Source organism: Siniperca chuatsi, linkage group LG5 (assembly GCF_020085105.1).
Source record: "Siniperca chuatsi isolate FFG_IHB_CAS linkage group LG5, ASM2008510v1, whole genome shotgun sequence".
NCBI classification, from domain to species: Eukaryota; Metazoa; Chordata; class Actinopteri; order Centrarchiformes; family Sinipercidae; genus Siniperca; species Siniperca chuatsi.
Genome location: NC_058046.1, coordinates 17,133,545 through 17,158,340, shown reverse-complemented (window position 1 = coordinate 17,158,340; position 24,796 = coordinate 17,133,545). Strand labels below are relative to the sequence as shown.

The following is a 24,796-nucleotide window of genomic DNA, read 5'->3' as shown; positions in this document are numbered from 1 at the left end:
AACAAAAATCAGTAAAATTTTATTTATGAAACTCAGAGAAGCATCCTCCCCTGCATAGGTGGACATTGCATATCTTGCAGCCGAACACACTTTCATGTCGCAGTCCCTTGTTGGTGCAGTTCCTGCAGCGACGAGAGCGCTCTGACATGCGCTCCAGGCGGTGTCCGTACTCTATGGGTGAATCTGCGTGTCTCTTGCGTGCTGCCCGCTCCATGCCCCTTGCCCCTTGGTAGTCTCCAATCAGCTGCTGCGCCAGGCGCACCCGGAAGTGGCGCTGGGTGAACTGCTTGCCGTTGAAGCCCGCCGGTGGCGTTCCCCCTCGGCTCTCCCTCAGGATGATGTAGGCGTTGACGATGCACAGATTGACGTAGAACCACAGGAAGTAGCGCCACCATTTCTTACATGGCCTGCCAACCTGGTAGCATTCCCTCAGCTGGTCACACAGGTCAACACCCCTCATGTTCTCCTGGTACAACAGCAAGGGCAGAGGTCGAGGTACACCGAAAGACAAACCTGAGCTCTCCATGCTGTCACTCTCACCCTCGCCGTCTGTCTCACGCTGCTGCCGGCCTGGACTGATACCCACAATCCCTGGAGCAGAGTTGGTGGAGAGGCAGCTAACTACCTTGACATCCCGTGTCACTGTAGCAACCAAGTTGCCACGCTGGCACTGGTAGAACTCACCCTGGGACAGCTTTCCGACATTACGGGGGCGGAGGACCTCGGGGTAACCTTTGCGCCCTGGCTGGGTGGGCCCGCAGGCATATAGTCCATCCCTCAGCAGCCGCTGGAGGAGGGGCACTGAGGTGAAGAAGCTGTCCATGAAGAGATGGTGGTATTGACCCTCCAGGCCACGCACTAGGGAGGTCACCACCCTGTAGCCCAGGGAGGCCGCTGCCTCATCTTCCCTGGGCTTGCCTACATAGATCTTGGCCCGGTGGCAGTAGCCCGAGCGCGAGTCACACAGCATCCACACTGTCAGCCCCTTCCTCAGGGGCTTGGAGGGCATGTACTGGGTGGGGGAGAAACGTCCCTTCATGACAATGGCACACTTGTCTATGGTCAAACAGCGATTGGGCGTGTATGCATCCCACATGGTGTTTTCTACCACATCAAGGAGAGGCCTGACTTTGAAGAGGCCATCATACCCACGCTCTCCACGCACAGGCTCAGACTCACGGTCACACAGCTGGAGATACTGGGTGAGTTTTTCAAAGCGCCGGGCTGTCATAGTTTTTTTAAAGCCTGCATTGCCTATGAAAATGTCACTGGCCCAGTACATGCCAGTGTCTGGAAGCTGATTGATGCCCATAAGAATGTTCAGACCTACATAAGCTTTCATTTCTCTGACATCAGTGGGGTGCCAGTGGGGGTCTGATTTTCCACTCCTCCTTTGCCGGTAGAGGGCGTATTTGTTTGTTTGTTCTACCATGTGTTCAAAAAAAGAATCTGGGAAGAGTATCCGGAAATAGTCACGGGTGTCAGCATCGTCCCCCAGCGAGTGCTGAGGGCCGCTGACAGCGGAGAATGGTTCGATTGAAATTACCTGGTCAGGTTCACCCCAGAAGTCGGGAGAAGTGCAGTCCTCGTCCAAGTCATCTTCAAAGCTGAAAAAACTCCTGCGCTCCTCCTCCTCCAGATCAGAGAAATCAATATCCGAATCGTTTGAGGTGGTATCAGAGCAGTTAGTGGAGGTAGAATAATAACAGTCCTCTGCGTACTCCTCCTCGTCGTGCTCGATCCCATTACTACCAGTGACTAAAATTATGTTGCAGCCTCCTCCTGCGATGAAGCTGGCCGCGTCTGCAGTCTCTGCCGCGGCTGCTGTGCTCGTGAATCCATTCTCCCCCTCGCCTTCCTCCTCCTCCCGCACTTCGTCTTCCTCGTCCGAGTCTGGCTTTCTGTAAGGAATTTCAAACCACTTCACATCGGCTGAAAGATTAAGCGGAGAGTCTTGACTGTCGCACACCGTGGTACTTTCTGTGTCCGCGCTAGTTTCCAAAATAGTAAAAAGCTCTCTCCCTTTTCTTGCCGTCGCCATGTCGGGGTATTAAAGTGCCCCTGCATGAGTCTTTTTATATATATATTTTTTCAACGTGGGAAAATAATCGCACAAACCGGTCATCCGAAATGAACTGATGTGCACTTAACGGCAGCCTCTTCTCAAAAACTTGCTGGTCGTGGACCTATGCGGCGTCTATAAGCTTGATTCTCATTGTTTCCGCTCCTGGTTTTTCTGGGCTTTGTAGCGCAGTGTGGCCGCAGACGTCAGAAGCTGCATGCATGTCCTGCTTTGTAGGGCGTTTTGCGACTGCAGCTGGTGGGGTTGCTAGTTCGCTAGGCTGGCAGATGGCCGCTTGCTGTTCTAATGCCCGCTGGCATTCACCACTATCAATAAGCCGGATACCCATCTCTGAGGCCGCGGAGATACAGAAACCACTGCGTAAAATCCAAACATCAAAATCATATAGGCCTACTGTCAATCAACTATCAGTTGCACAGTTGGGGATGTGGAAAGTTTCTAATAACCACTGTACACGGATCACAAACTGTCAATGGTCTCGTTTCGCCCAACTCTCTGTTTTAAAGTTTATTAAGGCTTTTATGTATGCATTCATAATAAAGGAAATGCGTAAAACACACATGATTAAAATGCAATGATGGATGTTTCCACATCACACAGGGCACCTTATTCATCCGTTTGCTAAACAGACTGAACTCGGGCAGAGAAGCAGCTTGTTCATTCATAAACATGCTTCTTTCCTCTGACAGGTTCCTACATGAATCTGAAGCCCTATAGGCTATTGTGGAATTAGGGACCTCCCTCTATTTTCTGAATGTGGGCAGATACTCTGTGTTTTACTCCAGGACTGAGGATGAAGAGTTTTCCCTCATGAGATTGATTGATCCTCTGCGAGTTGTGCCTGCAGTTATTTTCTGTTACAGCCTGATGATTTTAATTATTATGTTCTGTGTAAATATTTGCAAAAACAAGTCCATTGCATTGCCAGACTCTTTTAAGTAACATGCCTGTAACATTCCCCACTGTAGCCATGTTTATCATCATTAATTCCATTATGCACATTTCAATATAACAATTTAGTTCTGCTTATGACCTGTAGTCCTATCTGTGTTTATTAATTAATGGCAGAATAAACAAGCCACCTATTATTCCCCTGCCTTTATTATGCAGCGTTCTCCCTCAGGTGTAGCACCCCTGTGATAAGCAGAGGGAGCTCTAAATAGTCTTTGTTATATGTGATGTGAGTGGATTGTCCTCTTCAAATATGATCCAAAATGTCTTTGATATTTTCCTACCATCACAATGTTATTGCAAATGAAATACAATGTAGTATACTTTGTCTATTGTTTGATACAGTGTTGTTAACGACACAAACAGCATGTTCAGTCAATTTCAGTTCAGACAACAGAAGCCAGAAAATCTGAAACAAGACCTTTGGGTTTGACTTAAAAAACAGCAAAACTCTGGTCATGGATTCCATGCTCATTTGGGAGGAGACTAGTTAAGTCATGTCTTCTCGTATGGGGGGGATGGGCTGCAGGAAGGGTCCTTTCCAAATTCTTTTAGCTGTGGCCTGAGTCTACATGGCTGGCTGAGCACTGGGTTGCTGCCCCAGGGCCCTGCAGAGGAGGCACAATTTATGCGTCCTTCCTCACTAGCTTATTGCACAGATTCTTGTTGTCTCAGTGGTATCATATTGCCTCTCTGAGCTACAGGCCTTATTGCTGTTTGTATCTGCAGAGAAGGCATTGGGGCTGTACAAGCACTGTACACTGGGAACCAGTATGTTGGAAAACAGTGGAAAATGAGGGAGGCTGTGCCCAGCCCAAAAATAGAAGTAAGGAGAAAAAAATGGCTCACTCCAGCGTTTCCAGGCCCCTGGAGCAGAGTACTGCAGCAGACCCCTCAGAGACTCCCGTGGTGGGGTGGAGAGACGCCGACCAATGGGGGCTCAGGCGTTCAGTGTGTGTGTATCTGTGTGTGTGTGTCTGTGCGGCTAACTCAGCTCCTCCACAGCTCAGATCCTTTTCTCATGGATGAGTTCAGAGATGGTTTCTGTGTGTGTGTGTGTGTGTGTGTGTGTGTGTGCATCTGCCAGCATGTGAGCAAATGGTGCAACCACTGCAGCCCCTGCTGAAGACAGACCAACCCTTCTCTCTGTCATTCCCTGACAGTGTATGCTGTGTGTGTGTGTGTGTGTGTGTGGTGAGAGGCTTATTAATAGTGATGTCTTCTTCCACTGCCAACGGCATCCTTATTCTTAGCTGATGTGATTGGAATTGAGAAAGCAAATCATAAGCAGTGTGATTTGTTAGTAACTCATCAACTCATTTAAGCACAAGAGTAATTACAATCTCTCACATAATAGGTCAAACTGACTTCTGTTGTCTAAGTACACTAATGTGCATTTTCAGGACAACTGTGACATGAATTGGTCTTGTACTCTCTTGCTGTACATTTAGAGAACCCTATTACCCGACCAAATAATCAATGTGATGTGTAATACTGACCTTGAAAAACCCTCACCTTGTTGCCCCCTCCCTTTAAGCAACAGTGAAACACTGTCCTCTTGTGGTGATTGGAGGGAAGTAACTACTCATCAGCACCTCGGCAAAGTGGACCAAAAAAGGACAGTGTTTCATGGTCTGTATTTTATTCTCATTGTCAAAGTATAAGTCTGATACTTACTGGTATACTGGTATATTTAATGATAAGCATAGATGCCATATGTTGCTGTAAATGTAGTGAGAGGCCAGAGGCCAGCAATCCACTCACCAGCGGATTGTTTGTTAATGTTAATTATACTAATAACTAAATGACTAAGGTAATGACAATGAACATTTATTAAATGATAACAGAGAACAAACTGATATATAACAGTTCTCTTTGTTTATTCAAAAGCAGTCAGGCAATCTCCAGTGTTTATCTGACTTGACTGTTACTAATACTACTTAAGCTACAAAAGCAAACAACCAAATGATATCTATATCCTCTTTTAGAGATGAAGAACTACATAGTTGTAGGCAACAGGTTACAGCCACAGAGCAAAAAAAAAGCTGTCCATGGAACTTTATTTACTGTTAACCACTAGATGGAGACAGAATACAGAGGGAGGAAGAAAGTCTACATTGTACTAAACATCATGTTTTATACTTTTTACGAGTACAAATGTCACTTAGTGGATTAAAAGACATTTTAATGAGAGTATGTCTCTGTGTCTCTGCCTCTCACACACCGACCTGAGATCTGACTTGGCTCTTGGTTGTCAGACCATGTGTTCCTCATTACGCCGGTAGTGCTGGACCAGGACTGACAGACCTGGTCAGTGAGACCTTGGCTCTGGTCTTAGCACACTTTCAGGATCTCTGCTGGTTCTGGTCTAAGTCAAATTCAATATTTGACGTATCCAAATGATTACAGCAATTCATTGCTTTTAGTCACAAAATTCTGTCTTTTTAAATCATCCTTATTTTCAGGTTTCATGTTGGCTGCCATTTGAAGGCACTAAGTGGAACTTGAGAAAGGGAAGGTAAGGGGGGTGAGTTTATTATTGTGAAGAATGTACTTATACAAGATAACGAAGTTAAATATCCCAGAATCTTTAACTATCCTGTGTTGAATATGAGACCCCAGTTTCTGCATGAGTCTGGATCCTGCTCTTTGTCACCACGTTTCATGACTCCAGCATGTACAACAGAATTCCCATTATCACTGTTAACACATCTCTGTTTGATTCAGATGGCTATATGCCACTTTGGAAGCAACTACTCATCCTTTTTATTTTCCCTGGAGAAAAATGAAGCTGCAAACAGCTGGCGATGAGGGAGAGAGAGACAGAGAGAGAGAGAGAGCATGGATGATATAGGCCAATTTAATGTGCATTACACAAAGTATTCAACTCCTAAATCAAAGTGGCTCCAGGTTGTTTTTTCATGTGATCACAGGTAACTCTTACAGTAGGTCTCCAATTTTATACTCTGGTCATCATTTCTGCTCGCAAATATTGTTTAAACTGCTCGTGCTCAGAGAAGGAACATAACGTACAGATACATGTGAAGATTTTAATGCATTTTAATGTCTTTATCCTCAAAGCAGCCTGTCATGAATTATTGTCCCATGTGAAATGATTCCCAATGCAGGGAACATTTTAAATGTTTTTAATGTTTCTAAGTTTCAAGAAGTGTTGTGTTAGAGAGTCCCATTTTGCCATCTATCTCTAGCACAGCATATGGGTGTTGTTGTTGTTATCATGTGACAGATTCCCACAATGACGCATCAAAGACCACAAAATATGGCACATTTGGGGATTGTGCAAAAGCTTTTTGTCTGCTACATACTGATATTGGCCGGAAACCTTTTCAGACGATAATAAACAAATACAACAATTGTTTCGAAGAATGTGTCGCTAATCCTCTAACATGAGTCAGTGTTTCACACCCTTTGTACGCATTCATGGGAAACTGAACACTGCAATTGGTTGGAAACGTAATTAATGTTCTGTATGGGGGGGGCAGTGCTGATCATTGGCTTATCCTCTCCAGTGATGCGCTGCTGTGATTTTATTATTAACAATAAATCATCTGTTTGCGTCGGAGTCTCCCAGATTACAAGAACTGTTTACATGTTGCCTTTAATTATATCCAAATGGCCTGGATGCGAAAAAATATCAGAAAATGAATTGTGGGTGTTGTGCACGATTATTTATCAGTGTTCTAAGTAACAAACAATGCATTCATTTTGCTGGCAGATGTTCGCGACTCACGTGGAAGATCCACAGTGTGTTATACTAACTTGGCATCCAAGGATCATTCACAGTAGTTATTTACCAACAACTCTAAACAACACAAAGGCAATTAGTAAAGTGTCTGTAAACCCATAGCAGCTGCCTGTTTCTTTATAGAGTTATTGCATTTTTTTAACATTAATGTTTCCCTCCTGTTGGTCCTGTATTTCAGCATCATGTGTGGACACATGCAGTATTTAATGAACTATGACTATGAGTGATCATCCTATCTAACTATCTAATCGATCTATCTATCTCCCAAATCTAACTGACAACCTGATATCTGGGATATTTCGGAAAACACATTTCCCTCGAACTTCAAAGGTAGCACAGTCACCCCTATGACAAATTCATTTCTCAGCACTGGGCCTATATGACGCAACCACTTTCCTACGTGAGCCTTTGTTTCAAATCTTTTTTTAAAGGAGCATTCATTAATTTCTTTGCTATTTGCCTCAAGCCAAAATCAGACTTGTGGGAGCTTGATTGCTCTCAAATATGATTCTACATCAAGCTTAGGCACTGTACTGCCAGGAAAAAGTTGATCCACAACTATGCAAAATATTGTAAATTCAGCATCTTGAAAAGGTCATGAAATCCTACAGCAATGTGCCTATGTTTGGCAATTCTTCCTGTTATCACATTGTCTAATTGTCCTCTCTCTTGAAAACCATTAAAATCCCAGTTGCATCTTTGTGGATTATCTTTGTTTTGCTCAGTTAGTTTTACAGACTTGATTTGGGATCGGCTTCACCAAATGCCAATGACCAATTCGATGATCTATGATGGGAAGCAAAAAGCTTCCAGGTCTGCTGCTTCATGCACATCCCAATGTCAAAGAAAGTTATTGTGCAAGGAACCTTGTAAGTCTCTCTTTCTCTCTTTGTGTCTTTCTTCTTCCTCTGGAGAGTAAATCAATGGATTCTGTGGTCCTGTTAATACTGCCCCCTCACGTTAGGGCAGTAGAGGGAGGAAGTGACCACATATGGACCTTATTACCATCCCTTGATGCACACTTCAGGTCACAGAACAAGGGGGTGCGTGGGGTGATGCATGTGTGTGTGAGAGAGGGACACTCTACAAATGTCTGTAATCCTGGTGCACAATTACTACCACTCTTCTTAAGTCATATCTCTAGGTACTTACCGCTGTAATTGTTACCTCCCATTGGTAAGTACCTAGTGTGACCACAGCTTCTATATTTGATGTTCAAAATAAAACAGCCTTATGTATTTTTTTAAAATTGTGCTGTACTTGTGCTGTTCATGCAGCCTAAATTGGATGGCTGTGAAGGATGAGTTTGAACAGGAAGGGTAGATTGTGAAAGATACATGTAAGGGATCAACCTTAAATGAAAAGGTTTGTATTCAGCCAATCTTTAAAAGATGGGTACCTTGAGATGAAGAAGACCCTGCCCTTTAAATGTGAAATGGCTAATGGATAGACTTGTGAATCTGAACCTAAACATTCTCACTACTTCATCAAACAAAAAAGAAAAGGAAAATATTTATTTAAGTGAGGAAACTAACATCCCTTTGCAAGTGTTTGGGTTGAACACAAACTGTTTCCCGAGCTCTATGTAAACCATAGGTATTCTTTCACCAGTTATCATGAGTGCAAAGTTTTAAGGAAGTGAATAATACATCTGCATGTGCACTGTTTGTTTCAAACTGTCAAGCAACACCTCCATAAGAGACAAATGACAATATGGGGTGTATTTCACGTGTGTTCGTCAAATGTGGCTTTTCAAGTTCTTTCCAGAAAGTTACATTGTGAGATCATGAACTAAGGGTTACCAGTGTGGTTGTTTCGTATATTTGCTATCAATTTATTTGTATCTTTTAGCAATTTGATGCTTTTTTCTACAACAGCACTACAAAGAGTCAAAGAGGCTCACCTACATACAAGTGCAGAGAAGTTGGTATGTACATCTACAGACAAAGAGGTGAGAGGTGTTAGTCTATCAATGACTGACTAAAGTAACAGATTTGTTCACTTACTGTTGCTGTTGTGACGTCATAGCAAAGAGCAGGGAAGCTTGTTACTACGAGACCTCATCTCCCTCTCTCAGCCTGAGTCATGTCTGCGAGACCAGGAGGGGACAGAGGAGCCTTTGTAGCACTCTCAGTTCTCACATCTGAAAAACTTGTCTCATCTGGGCAAAAATATTTCTCTCTTCACTTGAGCACATGCAGTATTAGCTGAATGACACTCCTAAATAATAAGTGTGGGCTTTGTAGACACAAAAGGTGAAGGATTTTCTGTCAACTGACATCTTAAATATGTGAATTTTCCACATGTAGAGGCCAGCAACATAAAAGACCGCTGTGACACGTCGTGATCAACCATTTTGCTGTGGATTTTCCTCCTCACTCAGCAATTTGAACCTCTTTTTCATCATTACATCGCATACCAGTCACACCCATGCACAGAAAAAAAATTATAGTGGTTAGGAGATTCAACTGAGCAACTGGAATAATAGACATAAACAAATGAAGTTGTTAACTGAGTGGAAGTGAACTAATCTGTGTACACCGTCAGAGGGCTTGAACATGTATTGGATCATAACCAGAAACTGCTTTAACTGAGATCCCACAGTAACACTGGACAACCTAAATTTGCCTCAATATAGCTTATCTTGTGGGGCCTACGTAATGTGTATGACAGCTCGAATCGAAGCTTTATTTCAGTCTTCACTAGTGTTTCCTTGTACGTACAACACAGGAAGCCTTTGTGAAGATTTTTTTTTTCAGTGCTATTATCTTGCTTTGTTTGCACAAAGATTTAAGACTGCAGGCATCTCCTCAACATTGGATTTTCCACACAAGCCACTTATTCATACCTCTTCCACTCTGCTACATTTCAGAGGCAAAATTTGTACTTTTTACTCCACTACATTTATCTGTGTAGTTCTGGTTACTTTTTAGATTCAAATTTGACATACAAAACATACACTTATATTCAACACAATGTTAAATATTAAACCAGTAGCTCCCAACCTTTTTGGCCTGCGGCCTCTTACAAAAACAGCATCTATTTGGCCCCCTGTCACGTTTCAGATAAGTTTTTAGCATTCCCCTAAGGAAACTAGATATTTCCCCTTTACATTTCTCATGTTGCTTCATTTAAATGACCAAAAAGACCAAAGAGGTAAAATTAGCCAATATTTCACAAAAAACCCCAAAGATTAAAGAACAGAATTGTGTATCAGAGCTTTGTTTTTTCTTCTTTCCTATCTCATTAATCATCAAAGGCCAAATTGGGAACCACTGGACTAAACTACCTGACTGTATCTAAAATGGTTAAAACTAGCGCCACCTTGACCCACTACAACAGTAAAATGCTGCTTACATATTGATGCATCAGAATTAACATTTAATGTATATATACACATGATAATATATCAGTCACAGGATACATTTTACTGCACAACCAGTACTTTTACTTTTGATGCTCTAAGTACATTTTGCTGATAATACTTCTGTGTTTATACTTAAGTAGGTTTTTGAATGCATTATGAATGCAGCACTTTACTTGTAATGTATTTTTACACTGTTGTATTGGTACTTAAGTAAAGGATCAGAGTATGTCTTCTACTACTGCTCTTTTAAGTGAAAGTGAAAGCATCAGTTCCCAGAGGAATACTGTGCAAATGTGTTTTTGTGAACCTGATAGGCTTCAATAATCATAGTTTAATATTGCCTCATATACTTATGCCTAAAAATATTTTATTGTTTTAACACTTACTGTCACATTTACTGCCTCTAAAGATGTGTATGAATAGGGCACCCCATTATTCTTTTTGTGAACCACTATTTCTCCAAGCAGCTGCACATCACTGCTCCATTTCTTTTCCATCTCCCTCAGTATGAACATGTTCCAGCATTCACAACTGAAACAGAGGATGTGGTGGCGTTTATTAACACATTGGGCTTCAGCTCAAGGCAGATACTTAACAATGACTGCCATGACCCCAGGGATGCTGGAAGTCAGTCAGAGTTGGTGGTCCTGAGGGAAACTCAGACTATTTAATGACATATATATATATATATGCATATAAATCCCTGTAAAAAAGGAGAAAGTCATTACAAGTTTAACTGATGGTTTTTATTACGCCTGATAGTGCTGCAGCCCCCTCAGCACCCCTACTTGCCACGTTCATGTCTGACCGCCGTATCTGTGATTGATTTGATCTTTGCTTAAGCTGTACAGTCACTGAGTTAGTTTGGACAATTACGTTAAGAAAATAAATAAATAAAAATCAAATACAGTTTACGTTTTGGCTGACAACTCATTGTCTTGCTTGTGTGACCTCACAGGCACATGTTGAAAGATCATGTGGACAAGAATCATTTTGTAGATAATTTGTTCTGCATAGATAAACAGTTTGAGGAAATGATGTTGTCAGAGTGTGAGTGATATTTGGAAACCCCTTTGGGTGCATGGATTAGAGCCTTAGTATTGAGGGTCCACTCATCAAATAGGCTATACAGTATTGTAATGTTCTGATTAGGAATGAGAAGAACTAAATAATGTTGTGCAGTCGCACTGTGAGTGAAAGGGTCCATATTCAGCTGCGGTCAAAGGAGAAAAATGGGGAGACCAAAAAACAAACACAGAAAAACTAGCAGAATCTGGTAACATTATGCAAGATAGCTACAGTGAGAAGAAAAAGTTGTTACTACTTAAAATAATGAAAGATATTAAAGTTATTCAGGACAGAGGTACTGTGTTTCGGTATTTAGTGGTTCACAAGAAGGTTATGGAGGACCAGAATTTGATGTGTTTTGATGATTATTCTCTGGTGAGTGAATTTTTTTTTTGGTTGGTTTTCTTTTAAAGGGTCTATATTTTTCCATTTAGCCAATCTAATTGAAATGTGTGAAAGGTGTATTTTGTTTAATTTATTTTGGAATGAATTTATTTATGAATAATAGATTATAGATTATAATGAATCTATTTTCACGAAGCAGAATTTGTGTCTTTCTTATCATCCTCCTTACAGGGCATAGACTTAAGATACTGGTGTATAGCTATTTAATTGGCTTTTAACCTATTTCACTATAACAAGTAGTTACATTAGTATGACTTAATGGCACTGTCGTCATTGAAGAATCATAGTGCACAGATATTTAGTTTTTTATTGTTGGATCAAAGTTCTCCTTTTTTTTAAATTGTTGGAACAATAATAGTTAAGAGTAAGTGACTTTAGTCCTCAGACACTGAGAGCAACAAAAATATGAAGAAAGAAAAACAGTATAAGCCAGAGATGGAGTATAGTTTCCAAGTGGCACACTGCCTTTCTTTTCTGGATGTATAAAAATCACAGCCAATATGTTACAGCAAATCTGTGCTCTCTGCATTCAAGCCACAACACTTCCACAGTTTCTGCCCAATACTTTAATTACTCAAACCTGGAGCTCTTTTTTCATTTCACTAATTCAAGAAACATGTTAAGTTGAGCAGAGAAACATAATGTTGAAGTCTTGTGATTTTCATCTCCTTCCAGCGCCATCCAGTGACTCTCAGGTGGTGAATCAATGAGTCGACTCATTGTCTGCACCACCCCACATTTCCAGATATGACAACCCCCCCACGTTAAAATTCGCAGAAGTACTCTTATGACTCAAGTTATCATTGGTGACAAAACTCAGACTTATATTTGAACAACTACCTAGACATAAGTGATATCATAGAAGCCCTGTATAGGAAGGCTTTATTTGTTGAGGAGGCTCAAGTCCTTCAGTGTTTGCAGGAGACTCATATTGGCCCTTTTCAACCAATAACTCCCAGGAACTATACTCAGGATCTTTTTCACATTCCATATTGTATTTCCATCGCTGATCTTTCATCAGTAGTACCAGTGCAACCGACACATTCAGGCTGCACTTATCAAGAAGGCATTCCGATGTTAGTTCAGCCCTAAAGTAAGTGGAAGAGTTGGACTCATTGGCTCATATATGAACATGCTGATTGCACTAACCTTGGTATACAGTAAATAAATGATCGAGTATGACGAGTACCACCCACTGCATGTTATTCAAACCTTTTTCACAGTTCTTCTACAGAAAACAATCAGCCTCAGCTACACAGGACTATTACTCAACAGAGAGGAGTGTTATTTTCATTGCAAAGCACCAAATCCTGTGGTAAGCGGAGTGTGAAAATGGTCTTTTTGTGGCCATGTGCAATGTCACTGTTTTGTTGCATCACTGCTGTTTCCATAATTTACTGTAAATTCAACTAATGTGGCGGGCCAATGAATAAAAACAAACGATACACTTGTAGACTAATTAGAAACATTTCTTTTGTGTTTAAGTTTTCATCTGTCTTATGAAGACGTTTATACTCTAAATTCCTGCAGACCCGCTGCATTGTGTGCAGTCTCTGATATAACTGATTTTTTATGATATTATTTCTCCATTTGAGGTTACACCCATGAGTGTGACTCTAAGATGGGCATCTGACAGAATTTTCAAACTAATGATTTCAAGCTAGTTGGCATGCTTACATTGGCCAGATGTGCCTCGCCACAGCTCTGTGGGTAGCACTGCTGTCATATGTGTTATTGTGCCAGGACGCATCTGGTGATGTCTACCACTGTGGGTACGCTGTGCATTACTCCAACATTAGGACAACAGTCCAACACCAACTATAATATTGTACTGCCTCTGCTTTTATGGAGACCAGTAAAACAGATGAAACATCACAAGTCATTTAAAGTTAGAGCACTAGAAGACTGAGAGAGATGTGTCCCTGCAGGGAGGATCGTAGACAAATAGAGTTATGGTTATGTGGGAGAATCATGATAAATCAAAGATGTTTACAGAGAGTCTTCTTGTGTGACAAGTAAAGCTAATTGTACTGTACATATGATATTGAACTGTCTTCCACATTGCACTGTGAACTCTAATCTCCAAAACTTACTGACTGTGAGAATCCCATTAGTGATGGTTAGAGGATTTCTGTAGGGCATGGGCCAGGATTTATTAAGTGTCTTAAATGATTATTAAACTAATTAATCTATTTCCACTTGACTCAGGCCTAGATTGCCACTCAATTGTACACAGCCTGTCGACTGAAAATGTTTTGCAATTTAACAGTGATTAACAGAGGATACAGTCACATGACTGTGACCCAGGACTGTGACATGACATCTTGCCAACTATCAAATAGAGGCAAAATGCTATAAAGGAAAAACAACAACAGATCAGATGTATTGACTACCATAAATGTCTCTTGCAGAAATGGGGGAGAAAGCCTGCGATGGGGTGTTTAAGACTCCGTTGGTGCTTGGCCATCTAATGTTTGGCAGACTCACATCTTCTGAAAGAGACTTTTCTTTTCAAACCAGACCACTCTCTATTCATATCTGACAGAGCTTATATGATTTCATCCTACAAAAAAGGTTCTGCATGATCAATCAGGTGGATTCAGGCACAATTCAAATGCATGTGTAACCTGCTGTTGTACAATAAACCTCAGTTTCAGTGCCTACAATATGCATCTTTTTCACTATTGTTTAATGGACAATATGTGTCCATTTGTGCTTTGGAAAAATGAGTATTGTTGGTTTCCTTGAGGTGAAGCCTGGACTGAAGGCTTGATGAAGCAGTCTGGAAGAGAAACTCTTGGCTGGAGAGAGAGGGGCCATGAAGTGTCATTCACAAAAAAACTGTGTTGTCGTATTTGATCATGCGTGTGGGTGTGCAAATGGGAGTCTGGATGTTTGTGCTGACCACATACCTGTATATGTGTACGTGTCTGTGAATTGCGTAAGTGAGCTCCAGTTTAGCAACAGGATCCCAACATGCTCACTATCGAAGTCTGATATTACTCTTCAGCATCAGCAGGCTTCACTCAGCTGTACAAGTGCAAGCTGTTACAGTATGTGTGTTGTTCCATCAACTGCACGGTTACTATGGCAGCTCTGAGAGATGAAGTAGAGGAGTGCACGTCCCAGCTCATGTCTGGAAACCTGCCTGCTGGGCTCGGGTGGCTGTCTGTGTGTCTGAAGTGGAAACAGTCCTTCGTCTTCCTGGAAGTGATAGAGGAACTTAAGACTCAGAGACACTTCCCACTACAGACTCACACATGGATGCTGAATTGTAGAATCTTTAAACGCTAATGCAGTTTAGAATAGTTTGGTGAATGATACACAAAATAATCCTGTCACAAAGGACTCCTACGAGGCCCCAAATGTATGAGGCTCGTAGTCATATTAAGGAGTGCTCAGATTAAAAGCAAAGGAATTTTTACCTTCATTTATTCACACAAATCTTACAGCTGGAGTGTTTTTGCAGTCTGTGTTTATTAACCACAAACACACCGTCTGTTTTGTTTTCCAGAAACAACCATACAGACGTTAGCTGTAGCAACATATCCACCGACGGTGTGTGTCTGTGTTTGTGTGACAGCTCAGACATAGACTAATCTCAAGAATTTAAGTTATTTTTGTTCTTTATCTTCAGAGCTCTCTCCTTTTTTCCTTCTGTGTACGTTCATAAAGTGGAGTCATAACTTTGGGTAAGGGCACTTTCACTCAAATGTACGTTTGTCCTAATTTGCATATTTGTGAAGACTAGGACTTACACAGAGGTCAAAACTGGTTTTGTGGTTTAGAATTCTCCTTCATTGCAAAATTGACACACACAAGATTGCCACACTTTCACATGGATTTACTTGCCAAATGTAGGTGTGTTTAACAGTTAACAGGAAACTGTGACGGTGTTCACAGACAAGTACAGAACCTGTACAAACCCAGTGTGGCACTCAATGACATTGAGTGGCTACTTAACCCATCACTGATAACATCTGATAACCAGAAGACGTCAGAACACCTGAGGCTAAATCAGCTTTTCCTGTCATCTGGGTTTTTCCCTAGAGAATTTGAAAGCTGCAACTATATGAGTTTATTAATTCTTCATGTTTGTATTGGAGACTGTAAAAAGATGAATGCTAGAAACACATTGTGACTTCTGCATTTTAATGGAGGTCAAATTATGTCATTTGACTCAAATATGCAAATGGATTTGTTACATCTGGTGTGTGTTTCTTACCTGCCTTCTTACACCAAATTATTTTGTTAACACATTAAATAAATGGAAATTTAAAAGGTACTTATTTAATGACCGACTTGTCATAGCAGGAAAAACATTCATGATGGCTCTGTTCCAGGTGTGCCAGTAAGCCATGAAAATGAGCCAGTATGCACACTAACTGGGCTATTGCACTTTCACACCTTAATGCAATGCAGTTGTTATTAACTGATGTTATCAGTTACACCTGTGTTTGACAAATGAAAAGTCAGTTACTATTTTGTGACTGACCTGCATGTCTCTTCCGTTGTCTTGATAACTGCAGCCCGACCACTGTCATCAAAAAATGTGGACACAATTTGTCATATCAGGTCTATAAAACTTTGACCCCCCATTGTGTCTAAGTATGAAGTCAAATTTCAAAGTGTCAAAATTTTTCCTCAGCACCATCATTAATTCATATCACAGTAACTTCATATTTCTTCATACTTTCTATTTCTACCACTTACAAATCCCCACTGGCAAAGACCTTGGGCTTTCCAGCTTTGTGGAACTGCCTTGTTACAAAGAGACAACTCATGCCTCAGGCTAAAGAGTGTGGAGTGAGATGTCCTCTGAACAAACTGCGAATGCCACCTTCAAAGGAGACATGCAGTGCCCCAGTTTTTGTGGCCACAGGGAGCTGTCTGAGAGGACTAAGTTGAAAATGTTCTCATTACTATAAAATTTCTGGTAAAAGATTACATGTGGAAGGAGTTAGTGACCTAGAAGGTCTGGGTCTCAGGGTGAGTTTATGTAAGCTGTGCTATGTGCATGTTTAAACTATCCAGTGTCTATTATAAAGTCATTGTCACCAGGCTTGCTGACCCAGACTTGCCCTACATGGAGGATATTGGTGTCTTTCAGCTGGCAACATTATTCTTGTTGTTTGTTCCCTTGAAGGCTGAAAACAAAGGTTGCACGTTCCTAATGAGGAAGTGAGGACAGACGAAAGGCTTTACAGTATGTATGTGATGTCAAGCAGTTTTAATCTATCATACTGTGGCCTTTGTAATCCTCTATGTCTAAAGAGGAGTTTGGGTTTGTGGCTGAAACCGCAAGAAGCCACAAGAGAGAACTTGCCCTCCTAGGTATCAGTAAACTAAGAAGCCAAAAGCTTTTAAATAAATAAATAAACAAGGAGAAAAATATGGGGTCATTGGGGGGTTGATCATGGCGATACACCAGTGGTATAATAAGGACTAATCAACTCTATTCATGTATTTTTCCCTCCTCTTTTTCTGTCTCCCTCTCATTATCTATCTCACATTCTCACTATCCAGGCATCTCTTTTGCAGTTTTCTTTCCCTGCATTTATCTTTCATTCCTTCCAACTGCAGCAGTCACTGTAGTGATTCAAACAGGCTCCACTGATCATTTAAAGGGCCATGGTCTGCTTAGACACTAATGATCTACTCAGCAGGACATGGCAGAGACTTTATTAGCCTGATTACCTTTGAAGTCCTCAAAACGACTGCAAGAAACTTTCCTGCCTGATCAAAGGAGGAAAGACACAAAGAAATTACAGTAATGTGCTTTGGGTAGGCTACTCTTCTGCTGGAGCGTTATAGATGATGATGTATAAGACATAAATACTTTGGAAATGAGTTATTGTAGATATTCTTATATCTTACAATGTAGAGTTGCACAAGGAACAACAAATTGCCAGTTATCTGCTGAGGGTAAATCTGCAAATGCAGTGAACAATTCAGGAGCATTTGTAAATGTCCTTATCGCTCATCTGAGCATAATTTTCCACCATCGCTGGAGGAAAAAATAAAAAATCTAGAAATGAAACTGAATGAACTCAGTATTGTACCAATCAGTGAGGTCAACATGACTCCTGATGATCTGCATCAATCATATGCACCTCTTTACGACACAGCTGACATTTGCCATAATTACTCATGTAAATTAATGATGCATGAAACAGCACACTGTATTAAATGAGGTGTTTTGGATTAGATGTCTAAATTTCATGCCACCTTATGCTGTCACATCTTTGGCTGCTCCCTGTGAAATAAAAGGTAAGAGGGTTCATAGAGAAAGGCTGGTGGTGAGTGTCAATTGGACCTCATTTATGAAAGATGATAAACATTTTGCATAGGATATGCATTAAAAATAACAAGGCCGTGGCCAGGAGTCCTAACCACAGAAATCTTTGAACAAAAACCAAAAAAAAGTATCTAAAATTTGAATTATTTTGGGTTTTCATATTTATTTATTCAGTTAACTGTACTTTTTTCCCCCCTAAATGCTGTTTCAAACCCTTCTTCACACTCCTGGGTATGCTGATTCTGATGGGTGGAATATTGATTTACTTATATGTTGGCATAAAAGTAGTTAAGTGTAAATATATCAAGTCTATAAAATATCAACAGTGTTATTTTTTAATCGTAGAGTGTGAAATAATCACAAATTAAACAAAGACATATTTGACATCTACAGTAAACATCACACTTTGAATTAATTTGCCCTGGTTTTCATCGTAAAACACCATTTCAAAACCTGTGGGGCTGGCTAGCTTTATTTTGGTAATTAAAATTAATATATCAAAAGGTGTGGGAAACCAGCACTTGACATAATTTAATAATGCATTGTAGTTTAATCATTTGGGTCACCTTAAACTTGAAGGTAATTTATATGCCACAGTAACATCAAGTGTTAGATACAGTTTTACTTTAAGAAAGAAACAAAAACTTTGAGGCTGAAGGTAATGACACTCAACAGATGACATGTAAAGCAGAATTCTGACACGCTGAAAAGAAAAAGGTCTATTTTCCTATGTCCTTAGCCATTTGGCATCCACTTGGGCAAATTTTCATCAGCCAACTCAAACACAGAAACCAGGACATGCATTAAGTCACTTTAAAAACAACAGTAACAGTTGTTTTAGGCATCCAATCACTGAGTCACTGCTAGATATTCTTCTCTGTCATTGCAACTGTGCCCACAGTTTAAGGGAGATTAAGAGTAATTATTTTGATTCAAAAAGTTAAACTTTTTTTTTTTTTTTTTTTTACTTTGTCACCAGATGGCCCTTAAACCAGGCCCAGGAATGTGCAGTTTCCAACCATCTGGTTACTTTCTTATTTTGTAGGATTGACTCAATAATCTTCTAATTTGTTTGTTAATTTTGTTTGAATAACCAAAATAGGACTGATGATAACAGCTGCTATCATCAGCTGGAGTAAGTGACTTCAGGTCTTCCATATCGTTTTCCTTTCATCATCAGCCCAGACATAAGCTTGGTTCATTGACCCAGAGATGTCCCTCCAGCCCACCAGTATCTCTGCTTCCCAAGATAGTAGCAGATGACTGAGAGCCTCCTGCTCCTCCGTGTCTCCTTTATCTGCGTCACTGCCTGATAACCACGGCTTTACCGGCAGGCTTCACTCGAGTGTCAAAACGGATGCACACCAATATGTAGATGCACATTCCCGAACAAGGGACTGTGTGTGGGGGGTGTTGGGATCTGGACACTCATCAATGATCAGAGTATCAAAGATGAGTGTGTCAACAAGTCTCCTCCATTATTTAAAACCTCTGTGGGATTGTTTTACCCACTGGGATTTTGATTTAGCCCTTTCTTTAAAACCAATGATGCAACTGTACTATTTAAGATTTATAGGATAAAGAAATTGGTCAAATTTTGTGGCTGACAATATAAATTAAGTCAGACACTATGTTCTGAAGTTAAAACTTGTTGCAACTCTTTCATAGGAATCATATAATTTAATCTTATTACATGCAGTATTTGGGATAATGTCACATTAAATGTAATTCTGCTTCTATGCTGCCACGGTTGTCCAGTTAAAAAATGAAACTGAGAGGATTTGTCATATAAATTGGCAATTACACATGGTGGTAACTTTTCCAAAACATTCTGGATATCCTCCACAGTCCCCTGAATCTTGTCCAGTACTTCAAGGCACACCTTCAAGGCATCACTTTAAAGGTTTTCTTGGTATGAGTAAACCCTGCTTTCAATTCTAATGCAGCTTACACTACTACATATCTGGAGACAGATATCTAGCGATGTCATGTTGTGTGGCACAATCAGCTGACAGCTCTTTGCAGTAAACCCTGTGAAGATGAGTGTTGACTGCAAGGTTATAGGAGAGGTTATCGCAAACTCTTCACTGTCCATCTCACTTCATGAAGACTCCTGAGCACTACACTTCAGATGTGACCTAATGCAGCAGTACCTAAGGTCCTAGTTTCCTCTTAACCTAAAACTAATCAAGAAACTTTTTGTCTAACTCTGCAGTTAGACAGTCTTACATGCACAGTATGTGTAATCAAGTCCTTAAAGAGAGAAGATTGACAAAAAGGTTTACAAGTTATTGTCAACATATATAAGTCATAAGTCATTATTGATGACACTTCATCCTACAGTGTGGCATTATCACAACAGACATAAACAGGTGTCAACAGCAAACACTAATCAAAATGGAGTTTAAATGACAAATCAGCCTTCTCAAACCAGATTTCCAAAAAGGTTCTTTAATAAATAGCTGCAAACTGATTGGCTTTAAAAACATCAGTAGCTCTCGGAGGCAAATATGCAGGACAATTAGACACTTGTCATTTTGTTTTCTGTGTTGTGGAATATGATCACCATTTCTAGATACAACAAACACAGGCACAGGTTACAAAGAGGGTGACGAGATGATTCAAAGTCACACTTCGTTATATCCCAGATTACAAATATAAGCCTCCATGTGAATCGCATCAGTTATGAACATTTATGAAGGTCCTTTTTGTGGAGAATGTCATACAAGTCGATTGTGACAAAGTCAAAGGGAAGAAAATGTTTGTGAAATGTTTGGACAAACAATTTTATCATCTGATCCCACAAATGATGCCAGAATGCAAATTCTTTGCTTTAAACTAAATGGCATTTAACAGAAAGCATTGGCCCCCCTCACACATACATCTGGAGTAAACATTCCACATAAGCAAACACATGGACAGACCTGGAAGTCTGTGGAGGGATCTTGACAAACTCTGGGGCTATCAGCTCACCCCTCCCCCTAAACAGACACACTTTCTCTCTCCGTGGCTACGGTGAGTGACGGGTCTACGTATTTACATTATCTAAGTGACAACCACTGGAGGTCCTGTTGTGCTTCTAGGATCGTATTGTCCATGCCTTGTTGTTTGTTTATTTCACCAATGTTTCCATTTGAGGTTTTCTTTGGACTGCTACTGTAGAAACAGTATACTAAAAGCCATGATGACACAGCAGCAAGCCACCCAGGGACTCTTCCGCTCACCTACAGTAAAGAAATAATGTAAAGTTCCAGGCTACATCGTTTAGCAACATTTCATTGATATTATTAGAAAATATATGACTTAATATAAAAAAATGGGGCAATTGTTGGCTTACCTATTCTGGCACACTTCCAGAAAATTCCTAGAAGCCTAAAAGATAAAATAATTATAAAAAATTACAAGCAGGAACATTTTTTTGTCTCTATTTCACTGGTTTGTAAAAGTTAGTTGTCATTTTACTGCAACAAAACCACAAAAAGGCATAAATGACTGTTGTGATATTAACGGGTAAAAAAAAAGAGGCTGGGTGCTGTGTTGTCAAAGTAGTAGATACAGTAACTGCTAGTCAGACCTCTGTCACAACTTTACATGAGGACTGTGATCACCTTTCTACAAAACCCAGGCAGCCACCAGATGTCCATTTCCATGTAAGGAGTATGCACAGTGGAAGAGAGGGGGGCAGCAGGCACGTTGTATTATCTCGAGTGACAGCTGAGGCAAATGTGGCATTCCAGGCCTTCACTTTTCTGATGTCTCTGTCAGCCTTTGTTAGCTTAAAAAGCCAACTTTCGTCAACTTTCAAACTAACCAGATGGTGTCAGCATCCCATTATGAAATTCATTGACTTAGAACAGGCCTGGTTTAAAAGTTAAATTTTCTGCAATTTAGGCAAACACATTTTTGTTAAGTAATGTTCACATTTTTCTGTACAAAACACAATTTCTTAGAATTTGCCTGGAGATGGTATTCCCCTCATATTCTTCAGAATTATTTGCATAATATGTGGCACCGAATGAACACAAATAACAGCTCATGCCTCAGTCAACGAATCAATCAAGAGGGAAAACTATTAAATCATCCCATCTGTCACTCTCAGTCTCATGTGTTTGTCTAAAGAAGATGTCCCTCCCTGCTCCAATGGTGTGTGTGTGTGTGTGTGTGTGTGTGTGAGCATGTGTGTGGCTGTTCCTGGACTGTGCCAGACTTATTAGAAGTGAATCATGGAGTTTGTACATCCAAGAATAATAATGATCCAGTAATGATAAAAATGTAGGCCTTCTGCTACTTTACTTGCTTTAATGAGGAGTTTCTTATTAGTTGAAAAAATAAGCAACTGTCCTTACTAGCTACAGTTAGTTACAGCGGGATGGATAATTGTAGGGCTTATATACATACACTCCATTATTACATAGAGCAGAATCAGCTTTATCACAGACCATTTTTGTTGGTAAATATGAGATTTTCTACCACAGAAAGAAAACAAAGGGCTCTAACAGAAGTAACACTTACATGAAATACAAATCATCTATGTGTCTTATAATTGTCAGTCAGTGCTATAGGGGCCATAAGATTAGGACGTGATCTTTTTCAGTGTCCTTATTCCAACCTGAAGCTTAGACTTACTACTTTGTTCCGAGGCCATCTTTTCATTTCAACTGCTTCTATGTATGTATGTATGTATGTATGTATGTATGTATGTATGTATGTTTTTCTCCTTCTATGGTGGAAATGGTGACATTAAACTGCAGGCCAAAACACACTGTTAAATTCTGACTTTGCTCATTTGGCAAGAACACTATATATACCTTACGGAAAAATGCACTTGACATACATTATATGAACAAATACTAATAATGAGATAAAAAAAATGAGTGAACAAGTTTTTCTATAAATCATTGAAATGATTGATGATTGTATGTTGAAGTGCTGATGGAAGCAACACGGCATGTTGCTGATGATGAGTGTATTAACATTCTAATGATTTGGTTATGCAGTTTGATATGCTACTGTGTCCCATTCAAAGAGACAAAAACAGGTATTTGAGGGGTCAATTAATCAATAGGAAGACTTAAATGGCAGCTTCATTGTTAAGTATTTCGAATAGTATCTGATCATACCCGGTCTTGTTCTTGTCTAGCAGGCTTGGAGCCATCGCTCTGATGTAGGCACAGGTACAGATCAGGAGGAGAATCACTGTTAGCAGTGACTGGAAGTTGAAAATGGCTGACTGCAAGATGAAAGAGAATGATATATTTAGTACAGACATGATCTAGAGCAGCTTAGGAACAATAAGTCATAAACATTAGACCCACTGAATTCACTGTAGTTACTTTTCTGTAACACTGATGTTATGCCACTTGTAGCGAGGAATGTTGTTGTACCAGCTGTTCATTCTGGACTCAATGCCAGATTGGGGGACAGATAGATGTTTTTCCACTGACATTTAGACTGTCAGTCAAAATGATTGCATGTAAATATACTATTAATAATAATAATAATAATAATAATAATTTCTAGTTCACCAAATACATTGGCTAAGTTAGCCCTTCTCTGTTTGGGTATTAATTCGTGGATCTGTAATTCAATTGTCATGTCATGGAAAGTTAGGAAATGTGGTTAAACTAAACATCTACACTGGAGTGTAGCTTAGCTGGCCAACAATAGTGGACATCTCACAGACAAAGACAAGGATGCTCATAGTTTTTAGCTGCTTGTGTAGTTAATTACTGTCTTGCTCTTAACTCTTGAACAAGTATGGCACTCAAAAGCTACCAAGAAAGATTTTTTTCAGTGAAACCCCTTTCAGACTTCTGTTCATGTAGTATCATTCTGGGATGATCTCATATGCACACTTAACTAAAAAACTAAAAAAAAAGACAAAAGAAAAATCAGCAAGGGCATTAAAGTGTATACTTAAGATCATCATCATCATAATTATTTTTGCCTTGTGCCTACATGGCACTACTTCCACTCTTGCGACAGCAAATTGGTACTATAATATTATCATGACCGTATTGTTGGCAAAATGAATACATTATAACCATTTTGAATTTTAAATGTATGTACTTTGTTCATTTTGTACATCTTCCCTGGCTGTGTTTGTTGATGCTACATGTTTTGTTCAAGATGACAACAAAACTTATAATAAATTGTCTGCTTGTCCTTAAGATTTCAGTTAAATGAGGTTTCCGGGAAATAATTAACTTATGTTACTTACCATCTCATTTATACACTTTAGTTTCAAATATTTCCATTACTGCAAGCTTATAAACAACAACAGCGTAATGTCAAAATATGTAGATGAACAACTTATACGAATGCAGGCTCCCTGAACTATGGTGCAGCTACGTGGCACACACCTCAAAACACTGCGATGCTCACATTCATCGTATTCATTAATTAGCGATAACTTTAGCCGCCGTTATCAAACGGCTCGCGTTGACACACGACCGCAATTTAGGTGATGATATAAATCTATAATATAATGATATTTAAGAACAGAAACATTCTGTGATTACTAGATTGGCTAAACTTTAGGTGCATCTTCCCTAGCCTATGCTAGCTAGGTAGTTTAGCATTTACTATACGTCATGCTTTACACAGAATGGTAGCATAAGGTGTTGTCACAGTGTACTGCCGACACAGATTAGACGTAGGATGTGTGCTATAGATAATGCTTAAAAGACGCTGTAAAAGAACAGAAGCATTTGCTTAATAAAAACAAGCTTACCATTTTTTGTTGTAAGTCAAAGCCACATAACACTTCCTGCTCTCTGGAGCTTACGTAACGTAACCAAAGAGGTTTACGTAACGTCATTACGCGTGCGCCGCAAAATCTTGTTTGCTGATTGGCTG

The 24,796-nt window shown here is 40.1% G+C and overlaps 2 protein-coding genes across 2 annotated transcripts; both read right to left on the bottom strand.

Annotated features, from left to right (window-relative positions):
- Nucleotides 1-19: 19 nt before the first annotated feature.
- LOC122876203 (piggyBac transposable element-derived protein 4-like) lies at nucleotides 20-2,041 on the bottom strand. The gene has a single exon (XM_044196233.1). It carries the CDS (start codon nucleotides 2,039-2,041, stop codon nucleotides 20-22), a length of 2,022 nt encoding a protein of 673 aa, XP_044052168.1.
- Nucleotides 2,042-20,373: 18,332 nt separating this feature from the next.
- Nucleotides 20,374-24,793, bottom strand: tmem167a (transmembrane protein 167A). Its single transcript, XM_044196397.1, has 4 exons — nucleotides 24,672-24,793; nucleotides 23,059-23,168; nucleotides 21,276-21,310; nucleotides 20,374-21,162 (listed from the first exon to the last, which is right to left on the bottom strand). The coding sequence occupies exons 1-4, from the start codon at nucleotides 24,756-24,758 to the stop codon at nucleotides 21,092-21,094; spliced, it is 303 nt and encodes a 100-aa protein (XP_044052332.1). The 5' UTR covers nucleotides 24,759-24,793; the 3' UTR covers nucleotides 20,374-21,091.
- Nucleotides 24,794-24,796: the final 3 nt, after the last annotated feature.

Excerpts from the sequence above, each read along its gene's own strand:
- LOC122876203 (XM_044196233.1), bottom strand. The coding sequence starts at position 2,041 with ATGGCGACGGCAAGAAAAGGGAGAGAGCTTTTTACTATTTTGGAAACT.
- tmem167a (XM_044196397.1), bottom strand. The coding sequence starts at position 24,758 with ATGACGTTACGTAAACCTCTTTGGTTACGTTACGTAAGCTCCAGAGAG. Across the intron at positions 21,311-23,058 it reads CTAGACAAGAACAAGACCGG|GCTTCTAGGAATTTTCTGGA; the intron begins GTATGATCAGAT and ends TTTATCTTTTAG. Across the intron at positions 21,163-21,275 it reads CTGGAAGTGTGCCAGAATAG|GTGAGCGGAAGAGTCCCTGG; the intron begins GTAAGCCAACAA and ends TCTTTACTGTAG.